This window comes from Aythya ferina (assembly GCF_964211825.1).
Source record: "Aythya ferina genome assembly, chromosome: 3".
In the NCBI taxonomy this organism is placed as follows: Eukaryota; Metazoa; Chordata; class Aves; order Anseriformes; family Anatidae; genus Aythya; species Aythya ferina.
The window spans coordinates 3,183,708-3,201,846 of NC_140298.1; the positions used below are offsets into that span (position 1 = coordinate 3,183,708).

General features: G+C 33.9%; 1 protein-coding gene across 3 annotated transcripts in view; it reads right to left on the reverse strand.

Annotated features, from left to right (window-relative positions):
- Positions 1–18,139, reverse strand: part of FANCL (FA complementation group L) — a 29,817-nt gene that overhangs the window by 3,942 nt on the left and 7,736 nt on the right. For all 3 annotated transcript variants that reach the window (XM_084514601.1, XM_084514603.1, XM_084514602.1), the window contains exons 6-8: positions 13,421–13,517; positions 8,526–8,594; positions 561–711 (exon numbers count right to left, since the gene is read on the reverse strand). In XM_084514601.1, the coding sequence (XP_084370727.1) occupies positions 561–711; positions 8,526–8,594; positions 13,421–13,517 (317 nt within the window). The remainder of the gene's footprint in view (positions 1–560; positions 712–8,525; positions 8,595–13,420; positions 13,518–18,139) is intronic.

Sequence of the window (18,139 nt, forward strand, 5' to 3'; positions counted from 1 at the left end):
CCTCATCATCTTTTATAGTCAAAAAGACAAGAGCAAAGCCAGTATTAAGGAGTTTAAGCAGTAAAATCAATGTAGTAAATCTCTCCACCTCACTCTTTACCTAACCCACCTTCCTAGCTTTTCTGCCTTTGGACTTCCTTCTAATTCTCCTTTCACTCTTCCTGGACAGGATCCATCTAATATAGTAAGTCTGTCTAAATGCTGGAATTTGTGAATGAGACGAGGGCTTCTTTTAAGCTCTATTTTTACAAATACTAATTTCCTAGAGGTGTCACAAAAGTCATCATTTTTTCTAGCTAGGTGCTCATAAGTTGCAGATACACAATATTTTCCTGCAGAATTTTTCCTTCATATTGAACACCATAAAGTTGTAACAATTTTCTAAGCAGGCTCTGTATTCAGATAGAATGTGGGTTTTTTTTTGTTTTTAAAAAACACAACTCTTAACTTTGTATTTAAGTCCTACTTTTAGTTTACGTAACCTGATTAGATAAGCAGAGCAAATAACAGCCCGAGTTTTACTTCTAAAACCCATGTGATTCCTTCAAATCTTTTTGTACCTATTGCAATTCTTCTTGTTGTAGCACTCCGTGTGGGATTTTCTGGCTCAAGCACCCATGTCTTTCCATCAATTTCATCCATGGCATCCCAGAATTCTTTCAGTGATTCTAATGCTGCCAGGAACTGATTATGGATGTCTATTAAGGAGTTCTGTGAAAAGAAGAAATTTAAACATATTATATAGTTTCTACCTATGGATATACAGAACATTAAAACAAACAAACAAACTAACAAAAAACCTGTAGGTAATTTAACAGGAGTTAAAATCTAGTATCCATCCAATAATAGTATGTTAGCAAAAATGTTGAACCTTATATAATAATGCTTTTTTTTTTTTCTTTTAATCGAAATACCACAAATTAAGTGTATCTGTATCCTGAGTACAAATAATTTCGCTAATCCTGGTAATTCTAACACGTTGTGATATACATACATTATAGTTGGATTTGAAAGTATTTTAGACTCCCTTTTTAAGGAAAGTTTTCTAAAAAATGGTAACAACTATTCCTTTCCATTATAACTTGTAACAAACTACTGTAAAGCTTAAGTAAAAATCAGCATCATCTACCATTACACTTCTAATATTATGATAGTTTGTCCCTGCTTCATCTGAGCAATACGATGTAACACAAAGAAATGCCCACTAAGGTAGATTGGGAAAAAAAAAAAGCTATGATATATAGCCAAATAACATCATAAAGGTCTCAGAATTAAACAGCATTAAGCCAGGTACTTAACATTAGATTTCAAACCATGTAAATATGGTAAGAGAAGGAGAAACCATGCAATAATCAGAGGATTACACTCAAGGGATTTCAATATTTGAGAGTGGATTAGATGGAATCAAAAAATCTGTGATTATACAGGACAACAGACAGAACAGCAATGCAAAAAAAAAAGTCTTTTAAACATCACTGAGCAAAAAATAAGTAATTATTTGTAGAGGAAATGGCTTCTTCAAGTAGAGAAAACACTCAGCAGTCAAGTTAACACCTTTTAAAATGCAGATGCCTAGAGGTACAAAACATGAAGTTGAATTTATGGAACCAAGAAGAGGTGAAGAAAGCAAGGAGGCAAGAGATGAGTTTTATTTGGAGTAAAACTCCATACAGGTTTTGAGCTGAAGTAAGCTAGAGTCTGATGTAAAATGGAATGAGTGGAGGAATTTGGAAGTGTCACGAACAGACCAGTGGGAGCAGACCAAGCAGTCAAAACAAGGCTTCACACAGATAGATGAAGCTACAACAGGAAAAAGTGAAGGTGTCAAAAAAATGGTAAAAGAAGACACTGAAGGGAGATCAAGTAGGGAGAAAAGAAAAAAAAAAGAAAAAGAATATTAAACGATCAGTTCTGAAGAGGTATTTTTCTACAAATAACAGTAACAGGAAATATACATGAAATTGTCTCCTTTAATATTTAATGATTATGTTCTACCTTTCTCACCTGGACAGAAAGAAGTAATTACATATATATATATATATTTATTTATTTCTCCATCGGAAAAATATGATTTTTATACGTAGTAAGTTTTTATACTTTATGCATACATATTCTAGAAAGAAATGGTGCAGCTTAGAAATAAAATGCTACATTTTTTTCCTGCTGTTATTAAATTAAAGTAGGAAAGCACTTAAGCAGAAAAGTGTGAATACTGCCAATCTCAAAATGTAACGCTTATTATCTTTAAAAGCATTTTGTTACTTTTATAATACCTGAAGTGATATAATAGTGTCAGTCACTTAACCACATCTTAGAGTATAATATCTTCATCTTAAGTACTATTATTTCCAGTATTTTAATAATTTTCACACAGTCCTGAAATGTGATCTTTTGTGCTCTGATGACACTTAAATTAATAGCATAATTTTCTGGTACTTGCAACAGTTGCTTTCCATTTTGATTTTTTACATTTTTCTATATCACATACAGATAAATCCTCTAATAATCATTTTTATCTTTATCTTCTGGGAATTCAAAGGGTTTCACTAGAAAAAAGAAACATCAAGGGATTATAACCCACAGATAAGTTTTAAAATCCAATTAATTTTAATACTAATTGTAATTTTTCAATGATGTTCCTTAAAAAGGTAGTTAAATCTTTTTTTTAAATGCACTGTTCATTTGATCTTATTTGCATGCTTCATTGATGTAGCCAGCTGTCTCCTGCTATATACATAAATGCATCTATAGTTATTTAAATACATCACATGTTTGTCATGCAAACCATGAAAACTATAACATTCCTTTTTATCTTTTTATTTGATTAACCAACTGATCTTTGGTCATTGCTCAACACTCTTTTCTAAAACACTATCATGCTTTTTTATTTTTTTATTTTTATCTATACATCACCAAGATAGTCATTAATAATATTACACAGCACAAACTCTCTGTTTCTTGGTAACCTTTGTACAAGTGCATTAGAATTTGTATGAAATATGTAAAATATTCTTTGAAAAATAAGACATTCATACTTCAGGATGTCATCACTGGCTACCCACCTGACTCTAAAAATCACTAGCAAAACTAAACTAGTTACACCATCCTCTGTAATTATTAGGTTTCCATGGCCATCAGGCAAAACATACATTATAAAAACATAAAGAACACTGTGGCAGTTTAATCTTTCACAACAGCTTAAAACAAAATGAAGATAATTTTAACGTCTAATATAAACCTTGCATGTTACTTCTAACTACTGAGGCACTGACATCCGTTTCCCACACTAGCAGTAATTAGTAGCTAGCAGAGGTTAGGACTATTACCAGCATGAGAATAGTCACAAAACCTAAACGTAGTCTGTTGTGCAAGTGGATATCACAGTCTTTAACTGAACCATGTTATTTCTTTCTATGGGATTGCCTACATCTGTTGCACTGGCTGGAAAGTGATCCCTTTGCAGCTATGCTCCCTCAGTCTGTAGGGTGACAGGGGATTTATGAAGTCAGCACAGAAGGCACTAGTGAATGCACAGTTCAAGCTGAAACACTGCACAGGATTCTGACCAGATCTTCCCAAGAAAACAGATATTTCCACCCAGACATGGTCCTGGGCAGCCTGCTCTGGGTACCTGGCTTGAGAAAGGGGTTCCAGAGGTCCCTTCCTGCCTTAAGCTACGAACAAATCAGATCCAAGACAAAACATTTCTCAGACAAAGAATGGAGAGTCCATCATTAGGAAAAGTCAAAAGTTTCACTTGCTTTGACTAGCAAAGCAGCCTAAGAGGGGATGTGATTATTATCCACAGTTATATTACAGTAGCTGTACAAGGTAGCTAGAGCTAGAGCTGGTGGAAGGCCCATCAAATGTGAACTCACACAAAGCCAACAGCTAGAGCTGGGTTCCTCTCCCTCGCAGCACTGAGGTCCTGGCAATCACTTCCAGTCCCAGGACACCCCATTACTTTCAGGTGGGAGCGTGGTCAGTTTTTGGCAGAGAGATACTGCATGACGTAATGATCCAGCTCCCTTCAGCTCTCTTTAATGACCACCACAGAAACTGAGCAGCCCAAAAACATTACTGATTTTACCAGCAAAATGCATAATTAGAAAACCTCGCTCTGAGTTTCCATACAGAAAAATAAGAAATTGAGAAAACCTTAGTTTGGAATACTCAGCTTGAAATCCCTTCAGCAGGCTTTAAAGGATTCTTTGCATTAAAGCATCACCTCCAGTGACCATAGTCATAGCTGCAAACACTCAACACTTCTCTAGATTTTTCGCATATCAAGTTGTGAGTATAGAAAACAAATAATACAATCAGTGATGACTTATGATAGGAATGCAGTGTGACTCAGCAGTCAGTTTTCTCTCAACAAAGCTTCAAAGTTTTAGTTATACTAGGCTCTGTGAGGCAAAAATCTGACATATACTGCTACACAATGCACCAATACAATCCTTTGGACTGAACAATTCAGTGTTAATTTATAGGGCCATGATTCTATGTTCTTAACATCTGAAATCAGGTAGGTGTAGACACTGGGCTAACTAAATTGGTTATTTTACAGGAAAGCAGACATGTAAACATACTGACTTTCACATGGTTCCCTAGCAGTTTTAGAAAACTGACCAAACTTTTACTATTTGTCCTATCAGACTATACGTATCCTCCGTTTATTTCAACAACTGGTAGGAGATGAAGCACTTATTCTGGTCAGTAAAAATCAGATATCCTGGACCTACCTAGAAGGCAACATATTCTATTGCTGCTCCTCTTACCCCTAAGCTTTGTCCTTTCGGCGTCTGCAGACTGGCCTCATCCTAATAACTTCTCTTCTACCAGTGAAGTGTCATGTAGTTCTGCAGTGGTTTTGTTCCCATTCCTGTCCTCTGCACTCTCATCTCCATCTCATCACTGGTCCTCGTGCTAATTCTTTCTTTTAGTTTATTCTAATTCAAACACTTTCCCCAAGTTTACAACCACTGCTCTGTAAGACTCAGCTTATCAATCACTTAGAGTTAAATTACACTCTTCCCTTCAATTAAATGAATAAGAAGGAACAGAAAAAAAAAGTCACTCTACTCTTCGTTCTTATTTATAGAGCCAATAACTTTAAAGAAGTGCTACATGATACATGGTAACATTCTTGCCAAACTTTAAACACCCATTCCAAATCCTGGATGGATTGAATTCTAACCAAATGGTAGTAAGAATGTTCAAATTAAGATAAACACAGTGCATTTTAATAAAACTTGTGTTTAAAAAATATACAAATATGATTTATCTTTACTGTGAGGTTTGGTGGATTTTTTTCTGTTTGGTTGTTTTTTGCTAATTCTTCCTAGCACAAAATTTGCTTATCCTTAGGAATCCAGCAAAATTAAAATAACTGCAAAGCGTCCTAATGGGAAATGTAAAGCAGCCTAAACTTTAGGTGTTCTATGCATTCACAGATCAAATAAAATTTAATAAAGTGAACAGTGTTTGGCTGGCAAAGGGATCGCCTATATTATCTAAGCAATGTATGATTCTTTAGATTTGTTTGGACTACTATCTATTACTCATAAATTGAAATTTAGCAATTTTCCTCCTTTTTAGCACAAATCCAACTGAGACACAGCACTCTCAAATCTTTATAAAGTGACTTGTCAACCATCTCCATTTTTTGTATTGATAGATACATAGAAAACTGAGGTCTGTGAAGCTCTTTTGCTAAAAGAAAAAAAAAAAGCATTATGATACATTCTACTGTGTTTCCATCAAAATAACTAAAGAATAATCTCTTTCATATCACTATACCTTCTGAATCTTGTATTACTGTTTCATTGCTGGCTGGCTGGCTGCATGACCTCATTAGTCATTAATTTCCACTCTCCTGACCTTCATGTAGCAAACCAGGTGGGCAGTGGTCAGTATAGAAACAATACCCTGACGTGAGGGCAGCAGATTATAGATGCTCTGAAACTGCAGAACCATGCTTACCGTTTATGCTAAAATCTCTAGACAGCACATTTATCTGGTTATTTAGAAAAAGAATGTAACTGAAATAAGTAGATGTTCTTGCACTTGTCATTGAGAAGCACTCTGCATTTATTTGGCACTTATAACAGTAGCAGCAGCAGCAGCAGCATTGCCCTTGGTGCTGATTTCTTACTACTCTAAAATGTCTCCTCTGAGCCAGAATACACTGGCTGTTGCTGATCATGCTGTGAGACACCTGCACTGGCTACTAGGCTTGTCATGACGCACAAAACCCTACCATCTTCAGCTTGACATTGTGCAAGTTATAATTATTCATCCAAATGAATATGTCAGAGCAGCAGCAGCAGACCTCTCATCAGAGCAAAAGAAAAATACATCAAAACATTATCAACCCAGCAGGAAGACAGGGACCATAAGGAAAATTACCCATTTTTAATATGGATGCCATAAAGCCATGTCTATTATTATACCAAAAAAAAAAAAAAAAAAAAAAAAAAAGAGACACCCAACAACCCCTCAAGTTTAAAGTCCATGAGCACTGAAAAGAACCTGAAATAGGCAACAGCAGGGGGAAAAAAAAAAATCAATTACCTGAAATCTATTTATACTTTCTTTCACAGGAGTTTATATTATAATAGTGCAATTGCACAATTCCAGTTAAGCCTTGTCAATCTTTACCTTAAAGATGACCAACAAATATTAAAAATAAAGACCCATCAAAACTTCATGTTATTTTACTGGAAGATATGTATAGTGTGTTCTGTTTCCCTTTTAGGAACAGAAAAAAATAATATATCAACCACTTGAGGACATGCTAAATTGCTTTATCCAAGTTTAACCCTTATTTTACCATGGCATGAAGACTGCTCACTATAATGATTTCCATGCATTTTGAGAATAAAACCAAATTTAAATGGTGTATGAAATGCAATTGTTACAACTATTTTTTTTTCCCTAAGTGTTGGGTTCATGTCACTCACATACAAGGTTAATTTTGAAAAAGGACTGGACAACTGAAACAAGATTATCAACATAATGTACAGGTTGTTGGTATTTGGTCCCACGTTATAGCAGATTATCTGCAGCTGGAATTTGTATCCTATGATTTCAGAACATGTCTTCAGTTACATACCTACACCTATTGTTTGTGTTTTCAAACACATTACCCATAGGTAATTCTAACTGTATAAAGATTTTAAGATATCAAGCTCTGGAATGCCACTTTTTAACAGTAGATTTTTACTTTCTTATAGTGTCAATATTAATGTATTTGCTTACATCTTTAACTTGTCAAAGAATGCTGCTTCATATTATGTTTTTCAAGAACATTTTATTAAGACATAAATCCAGCCGGTAGCTTCAAAATTACTAACAGTAAACTCAGAGCAGCAACAACTGTCAAGGATATTTGAAATGTTGTTAATTTGAGGCAACATATATTGCATTGATATAAAAATTAATAAAATAATATTAGATATATGGATAACACTGGAGGTAAGAAACAGTACTTGAAATCCTGCCTGTAGTACATGAAATCCAGTACAATCTAAGGGAAAAACAGTATCTATTTAAATCATTCAAAACCATAGCACAGAATCAAAAACTAAAATGACACACGACAACAAGCACATTTTTCATTTGCAATGGTTCATTCTTGAAATTATTTCCTCAAGCTCTCAAACTGAAGGATCTAAGGTGATACACAAAACCTTGAGCTTTGCAGTAAAAATTATATGCTCATCTTAAAATTATTCTGATGCAAAATTTTCAACCATGTTCCCTATATAAATTTAATAGCACCAAGGCAAGCTTTATTGATGGTCAGAAATCCTCACAAGAGTTAGATTTATGAAATACCATCACTTATATAAAATCTATTTTCCTGAACTAAATGAAATTAAACATCAACTATTTTCTACAGATAATTCAAATTAACTTACAACTAAGTGGTCACATTTAAATCCATTTAATCAAGTACACATGCTCTATTAAGGAAGAGAAATAAATGAAATAAAGAAAAAGATTAAAAAAAAGACAATGGCTCTTGGTTCTCTGTATTGACAGTAACTGTTACACTATGAAATTGGAATTCTATTAAGTATTTTCTTGTTGTTCTTTTGACTATAACTGAGGAAGTTTTATTACATCATGGAAACTATATAGGATAATGAACTGGGGGACTGGCAATTTTCTAAAAGGCTGTCAGCTTTAGAAGGTGCTTCTTTCTATATAAAAAGTTTATTGTACATATATTTACCCAATATAATTTCTAAAGATATGAATTTTCATCTGTATGAACAGCTTATGAGAAAAACAGCCAATATGAGTGAAAAGTATAAAACATGCAAGGTATATCTATATGGCAATGAAAATACTAAAAACAGTATCAGAAGGAATATGGAGTTCAATTTTACATAAGCAGGTATGAAGGGGAAACACATAGGGAAAAAAATCTGGAGCTACAAAGTCCAACACATCATTGCCACCTACCTTCGCATATGTATCATAATTACTAAAGAAGGATGCATAGTACAGCAATTTACCTGTGGCATCCAGGAAATAGCAAACTGAACAGGAAAATCCACAAGGCAATCTGGTGGTTCTGTTGGATACTGAGGGACAGAAGAAAAATACAGTTCTTTTTTAAAATGTGATTTAAAGTCAGACCAATACTCAGCTGCCAAATATGATAATGAAATATGAGCACTTTGAGCATCTTGCGAACTTGGCTCTCAAAGGAAAAATATGCAAGGAATTTTCAGAAATAGTTATAAATGATAATTATCATTTAAAGAAAACTACACGTAAACAGTTTTTTGTTTTTTTTTTTTTATAACAGATTTTAATAGTGGCAGGAGAATCACAGTTTCCTGTGTTCAGTGTTTGCAAAGATATATTAAAAAAGAACTTAAAATTAAAAAGACCAAATACTAAAAAAAATTTTACAACGTTTCCTGATATCTTGACGGCATCTTTTTAATAGAAGCTTAATGTTACCCATGCAACATTCTTGTTCCTCAATTACCTGTAGTGGGTATAAAAGTTTAAAACAACGACAACAAAATAGTCCTTAATGAGTCAATAATTAGAACTAGAATATTTGTTCTGATTGGAACGCTTTTTTTTTCTTTTGAAACTTAAAGCAAAATAAGCACAAAACTTTTTAGAAAAAGATGAATGAACATACACACAAAATTAAAACTAACAGGTCCCTCACTCTGCCTGCCCCAAATTAAAAGGCATCCTTTAGGAAAAGAACAAATAGTTCTGTTAAGCAAATCAAAGCTACAAAAATAAAAGGTTTGATAAATCCAACAATAACCATTTACCATTCATTACACGTGTAAAAATATTACAGTTCATTATCCCAATATCAACCCTGTGGAGAAAAAGTATTTTCTGAAAACGAAAGCAGCAAAGGAAAGAACCATCTAGGTACAAACAAACTGTGTCTTTTAAAAATAACACCTACACAAAATCTTATTCATCTGAGAAATTCCCTCTTTTAGTCCTATGTGACCTTTCAAATTGTACCAATGACAGACACAGTAGCGTTATAAAAATTGTATTAGTATTGCATAAACTGACAAAGCAAGAGAACGTTACAGAAAATCTTACTTGGGGAGAAATATGAAAAAAGCCCCAACTTCCTCAGAAATAAAAACAAAGTTAAGTTTAGCTATGCTGCCTCCCATAACCATTCTCTACCCAAAATAAATTTATATGTATAGATAATGTCATTATATACCAGACACCTGACAATTACTGGAACCTTATAAAAGTTTTTTCATTTTATATACAGTGTAATTCCACAGTAATTACTTTCCAATTGCCCTCTATGGCAAGGAGCAAAAAAGACATAGCTTCCCCAGAGCATCCATTCTGCACTTGATTTTAATAATAGTCTGGTGGATTTATGCATTCCACAGAAATTTGTTTAAACATGCATTTTTTTAGTACAACTTCATTTCTGTTTTTTGTTAGATATCCACTTTCTGAAGACAACTTCACTACCTGAATATTTACTATTTTATCAGATTGGTGGCAGACAAGTTAAATAACAGTGACAGAGCAAGAGAGCTGAAACAACTAATTTGGACAGGAGGCAGTTACAATTTAGAAACGTACAGCCACAAAAGCTATTACAGTTTCTTTTACTGTAATGTTGGTATCATTTTTCATGAAATACTTCAGTGCTTGCATAAAAATAAACCTGTTTTCAATACATAAAAGTATGTCTAGAACAAACTAAGACAGACCAATTTCTCTGTAGGATTAGTTTTAGAGCTACCCAAGTTAAAATACCAGCAGCATTAGCCAATTATGTTCTTACTTTCTTGATAAGTAAATTCATTTATGTACTCTTTTGTCATGTGCCTTTGAACAAGTAGTTGCTAACATATTCTACAAATGTTTTTTTTTTTTTTTTTTTTTTTTTTTAAATACCTACGGCACCTTATCTGCATTCTTAGTCAAATTTTGCTTAACACTATAATATTGTAATGTGCACCAGCTAATTGCCAAGCACCATGCAATAGTGATTCTGTACACATGTCTAGTGTAATGCTTTTAGACCATGCAGGGTGAAATCCTGTATATAACAAGGCAAGTGACTCCCCAGAAGACAGTATTTTAAAACAGTTTACCAGAGCATATCAATGGCATAATGTGCCATTAGTTGCATTTAAATTTGTATGTTAGAAATCATCCTATTATTCTTCAAACCAATTTAAGCAATTATTAAAGCAAAGATTTATATTCTGTATTTTTGAGCATGCAGCTGAATTTATCTAGAAAAAATATTTTCGATAACCCTCGCCAAACCATTCACTTAATTACCATCAAAGCATCTCATTTACTACATGGCATGCAAATTATTGCAGAGGCTATTAGAGTTCTTGGGATCTGAAATGGCATGCACCCAACCCACTTCCAAGAATTAAAATATGAGTTTCTCGTGCAATGCAAAAGGAAATCTGATAAATAAAACAAATGTACTTGGTTTCATACCTTGCAAAAATGCACACTTCGTTTTCAGACAACTTCTCTAGATTATGAATTAAACTGTGAATGGAGAAAGATTTCCGCAACAGACATTTTCAGCCAAACTAAACTGAAAACTATTTCAGAAACTGTAAACTGAGAATTAGACAATATATCCTCTTATGACAGTCCTATTAATTTACAGAAGTCAATACTTCATAGCAGATGACTTGATAAATATACCTATGATAAGACACTCTCAATTCCTCTAGATTTACTTTGATGGCACCAAGTTTCCTCGACACTTTACAAACACAGATTACAGAGAGCAAGTGTTTTAAAGGACAATTCCTAACACAAAGCACATTCATACAACAAGTGGAAACATTTGACAAAGCATAAGAAAAGTCCTCAAAACACATCCAAACCACTAAGAATGATAGTGAAGGGATATTTAGGGGAATACCTGAATACATAACTTTATGAAAAATAACTTATTAAATCACTTATAGATTTTTCTTGAAATTATCGTCAGCATGCTTACAAACTCCTCTTATTATATGGCATCCACAAGGACAAGGCTGAACGAACCAACCTGCCAGAACACATACAAGAGCCAGCAACATATGCTTGGGGGAGAGGTTTAGCTCTCTTGCTAACCTTAGTCAAAGAAACAGCATAACAATAATAAGCATAATTTTGTTAAAGCATGTTATCAAAAGAAAACCCTTAAAAAAATACTTTGAAGTTTTTTCAAATGAATGAAATACATATATCAAGGAAAATCAAATCCCCATGTCAACAAAACCACGTTTCACATATAAATTTTCTCTTGTGGCAAGTTTAAATGCCAGACAGTTTAAAAAGGACAAACAATTGATCCTTTCATCATAAAAATCACTTGGGAAAAAAGAAAAGATTGATGATTACTTGTAACAGCAGACAAGTTGGATAATCTAGTCTTTTTATTATACTGTATCTTTAGTTGATAGAAGGTGCTTTTTTCTGCTATTAGGAGTCTCAACTTCACAGATTTTATTACTATAAAGAAAATGTGCAAGTTTTAAGGAGAACAGAAAAGAGGTAATCTCAATTCTCCTTATGGAACAATGATGAATTAAAGATAAACAGAACCAACCAACATGTAAAAGTGTTTGAGCTACCTGGTAAAAATGGGTATTAGACTGTATTTTGTTTCTGCACATCTATATTTACAAACAGTTAGAAGTATTTCACTTAACTTCAGTCACCATAAACTTAAGAAAAAGCTTAGGGGCAACAGGCTGCATTTCATTTCTAATATCATACTAAGTATGGGGGTAACAGCTCCCTTCTAAACGATGACAATACAGTCTGGTTTTTCTTCCTGCATACTAAATAGACCACAATTTCATTTCTTGGCATATATTTTCCATCATTTATTAACATAATGTATTTAACAACTAAACGACTAGCAAATTATTTAATTCACTACTCTGTATGTGTAAATATACACACATTATATTTTAAGTATACTTAAAAAAAAAAAAAAAAAGTCCTTTTCTGCAACCACATTTCCTTTTTCCCTCTAAGGTAAAATAACTTGTCTTATATAAAACTAAAAAACTCCTGTTTTTCCATTTTTCCAAGGAAAATAGGAAGTCTGTGAAGGTGAAATTTAATTTCACAACACAGTGCCCAGTCCTCATCCCTTCAAGATCCGTTCCACAGGATGGATCAAGGGTAGTTCCAAAATTCAATATTCAGGTAGTGTTTGGATCCACTTTTTTCCCTAAACTGAAGATAACAGCAATCACCATACAATTGTCATTGTACAGACTGGATATCTGTTAAAGATTCATGCCTTAAAATGAGAAATTCTACACAGAAATATTACAGTTTGAGTTCTGTTGCAGGTATCAGGAAAAATTAAAATTTTACTGCTTCCACACATGCCATGGATTTGGTTTCTAAACATTGTCAAAATCAGCCAGCTATTTAAACTAAAAAAAATATATATTTTTTTAATATAAGAACCTCAATTCTGTAGTCAGTCTATCATAAACCTTAATCTCTACAGCTGAAGCAGTAAGACTTGCTAAAAAAGAAACCCAAGATCCTCTATTCTTGTCAGAAGCTCGGTCTCTGGACTGAGTAATAATGAATTAAAGTCTCCAAGTTGTTTTGTCTGTGATACAGAAAAATAATTGCAATATCATAAATGATTTTTCATATAATGCACAGCCTCATATAGAAAGATTCCTACGGAATAAGCATAATGTATTACAAATTTTCAATGCAGATAAAGTCTGAAAACTCTATTTTTTATAAAATAATTTCTCAAAAAAAGACGCAAAAAACACATTATGCTCACAACAGACATACTAGCAAACAAACCAACTCCGAAATCCTTATAAATTAAAAAATCCATCTTTTTCAAGGAAGCCTTAAAATATTTTCTCCCATATAAATTCACCTTTGCATTTAACTTCAGAGTGATCAGATGTTGTCGACCACAGGAGTCTTCAGCTTTTAGCTTGACTGTAGTAAGACTAGTATCCACATATGCAACTCTACAAGAGAAAAGAAAACTCTAACAGTATTTTAAGAATTACAGCTTGAAAGGTCTGCAATACTCTTATTAGTCTGTTACAAATATTAATCAGAGGAAGTCCTATATGCCAACCATTTCTGCTGTTCTAGATTTACTGCTGTTAATACACCAGTCTACAGCTTAATGCAGTCATATATCTTTGGGTTATTTACAATGTGTGTCAAGGCTCATGCTGTGGTCAGTGAGCGCTATGTTTCAGTTTTCCATCACTGGAACCTTTGACACGCACAGCATGTTCCTGTCAGCCTCTACTTATGTACACATTAAACTTCCTGTCAAATCTTTGATCCATTTCTGCAGTTTCTTACAGTATGAGACTTTTATGCTCTTGATTTGCTTTTCTCTTCAATGAAGTTCTCTTTTATTATCAATATTATTATTGTGGAAAATTCAGTGGATATTGGTTCATATGCTGAAATTGATTTTCTACAGAAAAGAGTACTGGAACAGGTACAAAATGAGTTATTTACAATGATTTGCCTTTGTTTCATGACAGTTTTACACAGTGTAAATGCACCCAAGCAAGTAGCAAGTACATACTAAATGTAAGTAAGTTTTAAAACTTATGACATAATCACTGACTTTTTGTTTAAGATGTCACTGATTTGTGCTTCCCACAACAATGAAGATGAATACCATTGTAAAATACATTGTTGTATTGAAATACGTTCTGCTGAGTAGCTTCAGAAACTGCCAAAAAGGTTCAAACTTCTATTTAAAAAATATATTTATCAGTGAACTGGATATCTGGATATTTTGACATTTTTACTATACCATTCTTGTGTAAAGATAAAAAGCAGTCTAAGATTATTGCACAACTTATCACCCAGACTGATGGAAAGGCCCATCAGAGTTCAAACCAAGCATCTGCTCACTGACCTAAGTAACATTTTTTTTTTTTTTTAAACTATTACATACTAGCACAGTCACTTTGGCCAGCATGCTGGGACAAATGGTTCTCTTTCAGCAGAAACTGGATACACAGTTGTAGAAGTCTATACAAGAAAAAGTAGACCTGCACCAAAAGACCAAAAGACATGCACATTCCCAGGCAAGAAGCGAAAAGAAGAAAATCATCTCCATGAATACACAGCCTCAATACGAGGGAACTGAAAAATACATATGGAAAAAGCTATCATGATAGTAAATAGGGAAAGAGATATTATTTCACATTTCATGCTGAATAATTTTAATGCAATATTAAATTGTCCTACAGTTTCCTGGGAGTATTTTGACACTCCTTTTTCCTACAACAGTTTAAAGAAATAGAAGTCTTGATAAAACTGCAGTCAATCAAACACAATTTATTTAGAGAGATTTGTTGCATTCCTCCTCTAAGAGGACAAATCATTACTCCCACCTCTCTCAAACTTCACCTCAAAATTATATCACAAAGTTTCTTATCTTTATAAAACTAATTAATAATACACTCCTCCATCTACTGTTGCAGATGGGGTTGAGAAATGCCCAGAAAAAAAATTCATTGCTGGTCTTCCTTCTTCTCAACAGACTGTAAAAAGCAATAAACTGCCTCCGTGGAATGAAGGAGGATTCAAATTTCCATTTAGGACAGAAAAAAAGAACTCAACAGCTCAGTGGCTACTTGTTCTGCAACATCACTCTACCAGTGTTTGGATAAGAAAAGATGAAAAAGTGAGTTCTGTAGCACTGGAGAAAGTTGGACAAGTCTGTAAAAGTCATATGAACTTCTTACGAGTGTATAATAAAAGAAGGAATTGTTTAGATAGGTGATATTTCAGCTATATAAACCTTTATTCCTCAGTAGGCTCCATCATTTTATCACGTATAAAAGAATGGGATGACCATAAAGATGGAAAGCCTCAGTTAAATCTCCAAAGTACTGTAATTCAGCATAACACACAAATGGTATTTCATGGAGGCACATGACAAGGCAGGATTCCTTGGAAAGGGAGGATGCAAAAGAAGATACATTCTATGAAAAAAACTTGGCAAATATCAAACAGAAATCAAAATGTCATTGAGACCTGAGAAAATTTGGATCATGACTCACACACCATGGACTCCAGAGATGCTAGCAACATTTACACACCCATGTGAGGGTAACAAGTCCTACCGATGTTTAATAGTCAAGAATCTACCTTCCTGAGGCACTGTCATGGACTCAGCTAGTGTGATTATGAGATAAAGGAAAAGCTTTTTTTAGTATTACTGTTGCTTCATATGCACCCTCTCCCACCTCAACTAATTACATTTGCACCAGGATTTTTTGATCTGCTTAAAATGAAGGAAGAATTCTTCTTTGAATTCCCCAGCTGTTAGGAGGGCAGCACTTGGTGGAGGAAATTTGGTAAAACTTTAAAACTTATCCAACTAGGATTTTTGTGTCCAAGTATTTGAATATGACACAATGTGTGCCATACACTTAAATTAGGTCAAAGAATTATGTTTTTCATATCACAGAGGAAGTGATGTCTAATCACAGCAGCCAGCCAATTTGCAACCTTCATTACTGCTTTTACTTTCAACAGGTAGGGAGGAAAAAGGAGTAAAATCATTCCAGGTACTACATGCAATTTGTGCTTGAGAAACTTCCCATATTTCTTAGATTATTCAAACACACTAAATTTGTGCTATTCTTAAAAGCTTCTTTACTCACTTCAGAGGTAAGGGACTATATACTATTGCTTCGATTCTCTTTCAAACAAAAATTTTTCAAGATGAATTTGGATGCAGTCAGATCTGGATTGGCTTCCAGCATGACACAAAACTCACTAGGAAAAAGCCTGGCATCCACAACAAGCCACTTTTTTTTTTTTCTTTTTCCTAAAAGGAGTAATAATAAAGCCAGAGGCTTCTTAAGGTATGAGCAGTGATTGAGGCTTCCTGGCAGTAGGAAGGCTTAGTTTCTGGCTTAAAGACCATACCAACATGTTTTTAATCTGCAAACACACAGCACCTGCAACCCCAAATCAGTCTAGGTTGTAGCCTTTTCTGCAGTCCATTATATTTTTAATTAGAGGTGTAACTTGCTAATACACTTCAAATTGTCTCTCTAGATTATCCTCCCTCCAACTCATCATAAAGCAGATACTATCCCTTATATAAAGCTTAGCCCCTTCAATAATCAACCCCCCACCCCCAAAATTAGTGACTATCACTAACACAAGTATATCAAGAGACGTACATTTACTGAATTACAAGACTGCGCTGGACAAAAGCGCAACATAAGCTGTGCGTCTACATGAAAATCATCTTAATCTAGAAAACACATTCTGTCTTAGAAGCATGCTGTTTGGTAAAGCACTGAGGTGTTTTTTTAACAGCAAACTACTGAATATTTTGTATGCATTGCAAGTCAGAAATACTGTTTTTGAGATAAGCTACTAAATCGTATTTCAAAAGGGTATTATATTTTGCTATAGTTGAATGTATAAGTTATATATATGTGTACTATATTCAATTATAAATACAGTAAACATAATTGAAAATATAAGTATATTAGTGTATGTCGATCTGTTTTGCTGGCATGGGCTTTTTGGAGGATTTTTTTTTGGGTGTGGGGAGCAAGCAGCAGGCATGATTCAGAACTTACTTCCCATGTGTTTAACTAATATTCTCACACTCAGGTCTGAGAAATTTGAAAAGAATAATGCATATCACTGAAAAGCTTCAGCTGATTTAACAAGGATGTTTTAGACCTTTAAATAAGTGGGTGTTCAAAGCAAGTTCCCACTTAATGTTAATTACACATGATTTATTTATACAAAATTCAGGTGAGAAAACTCAAAAACTATTCTTCAACACCAGGCTTTTTTAATTTTTTATTTCATGTAGTAAAATAAACACTTGGTAAATCACTGTTGAAGACAAAGGTAAAAGTAGATTTGTCTTGTTGAAAGCTGAAAAGCAGACTTGCTTTCATTTTACAGCATGTAAAACAAAAACAGAACTTCTCATTCAAAACTGTCTTACACAAACTTTCATCTTTGCTTATTGAAAGAAGGCACCCAAATTAATTCTATATTATCAGTAAAACTAAAAACAGCCCACGAATGTTTCCTTCATGCCTCCCTATATAGAAACTGCTTTCAACTCCATAAAAGTCTCCTAGAGCTTCTACTAAAAGTCAGCAAAAAGAGGAAGCACTGCAGACTTCTGAAAAATTTCCACACGGACCTTGAGTACTTGACCCTGTGTTCCTTCAGGTTTCTACAAGAATCTTGTTTCCCTGTGTAGGGATGTCAAATTAAGTTTGTTCAATGAGCTTCTCTGAGGGTATACTGGACTGTGAATAATATAATCTGTTTGAATGCATTCAAGACCCTAATGAGAAGGTCCTCAGAAATAGCTATGTGTACACTTCTTTCCTCAACAAAGACAAATATCCATAATATCCATTGCTAATTTGACTTTCATTCCCATGGTATCTAAATGACAGTTGAAGCATGGGTGAAAAGACTCACTTCTAGTTTTTAAACTTCCACCTCTTATTTGACAGATGCTGAATTTTTACTACAGCATGTACCCTCTGAAACCTCTTCTTGAGTGCACTGAGCCTACACACCCTAGTGGCAGAATTTTGCACTCCACTTGTGCAGT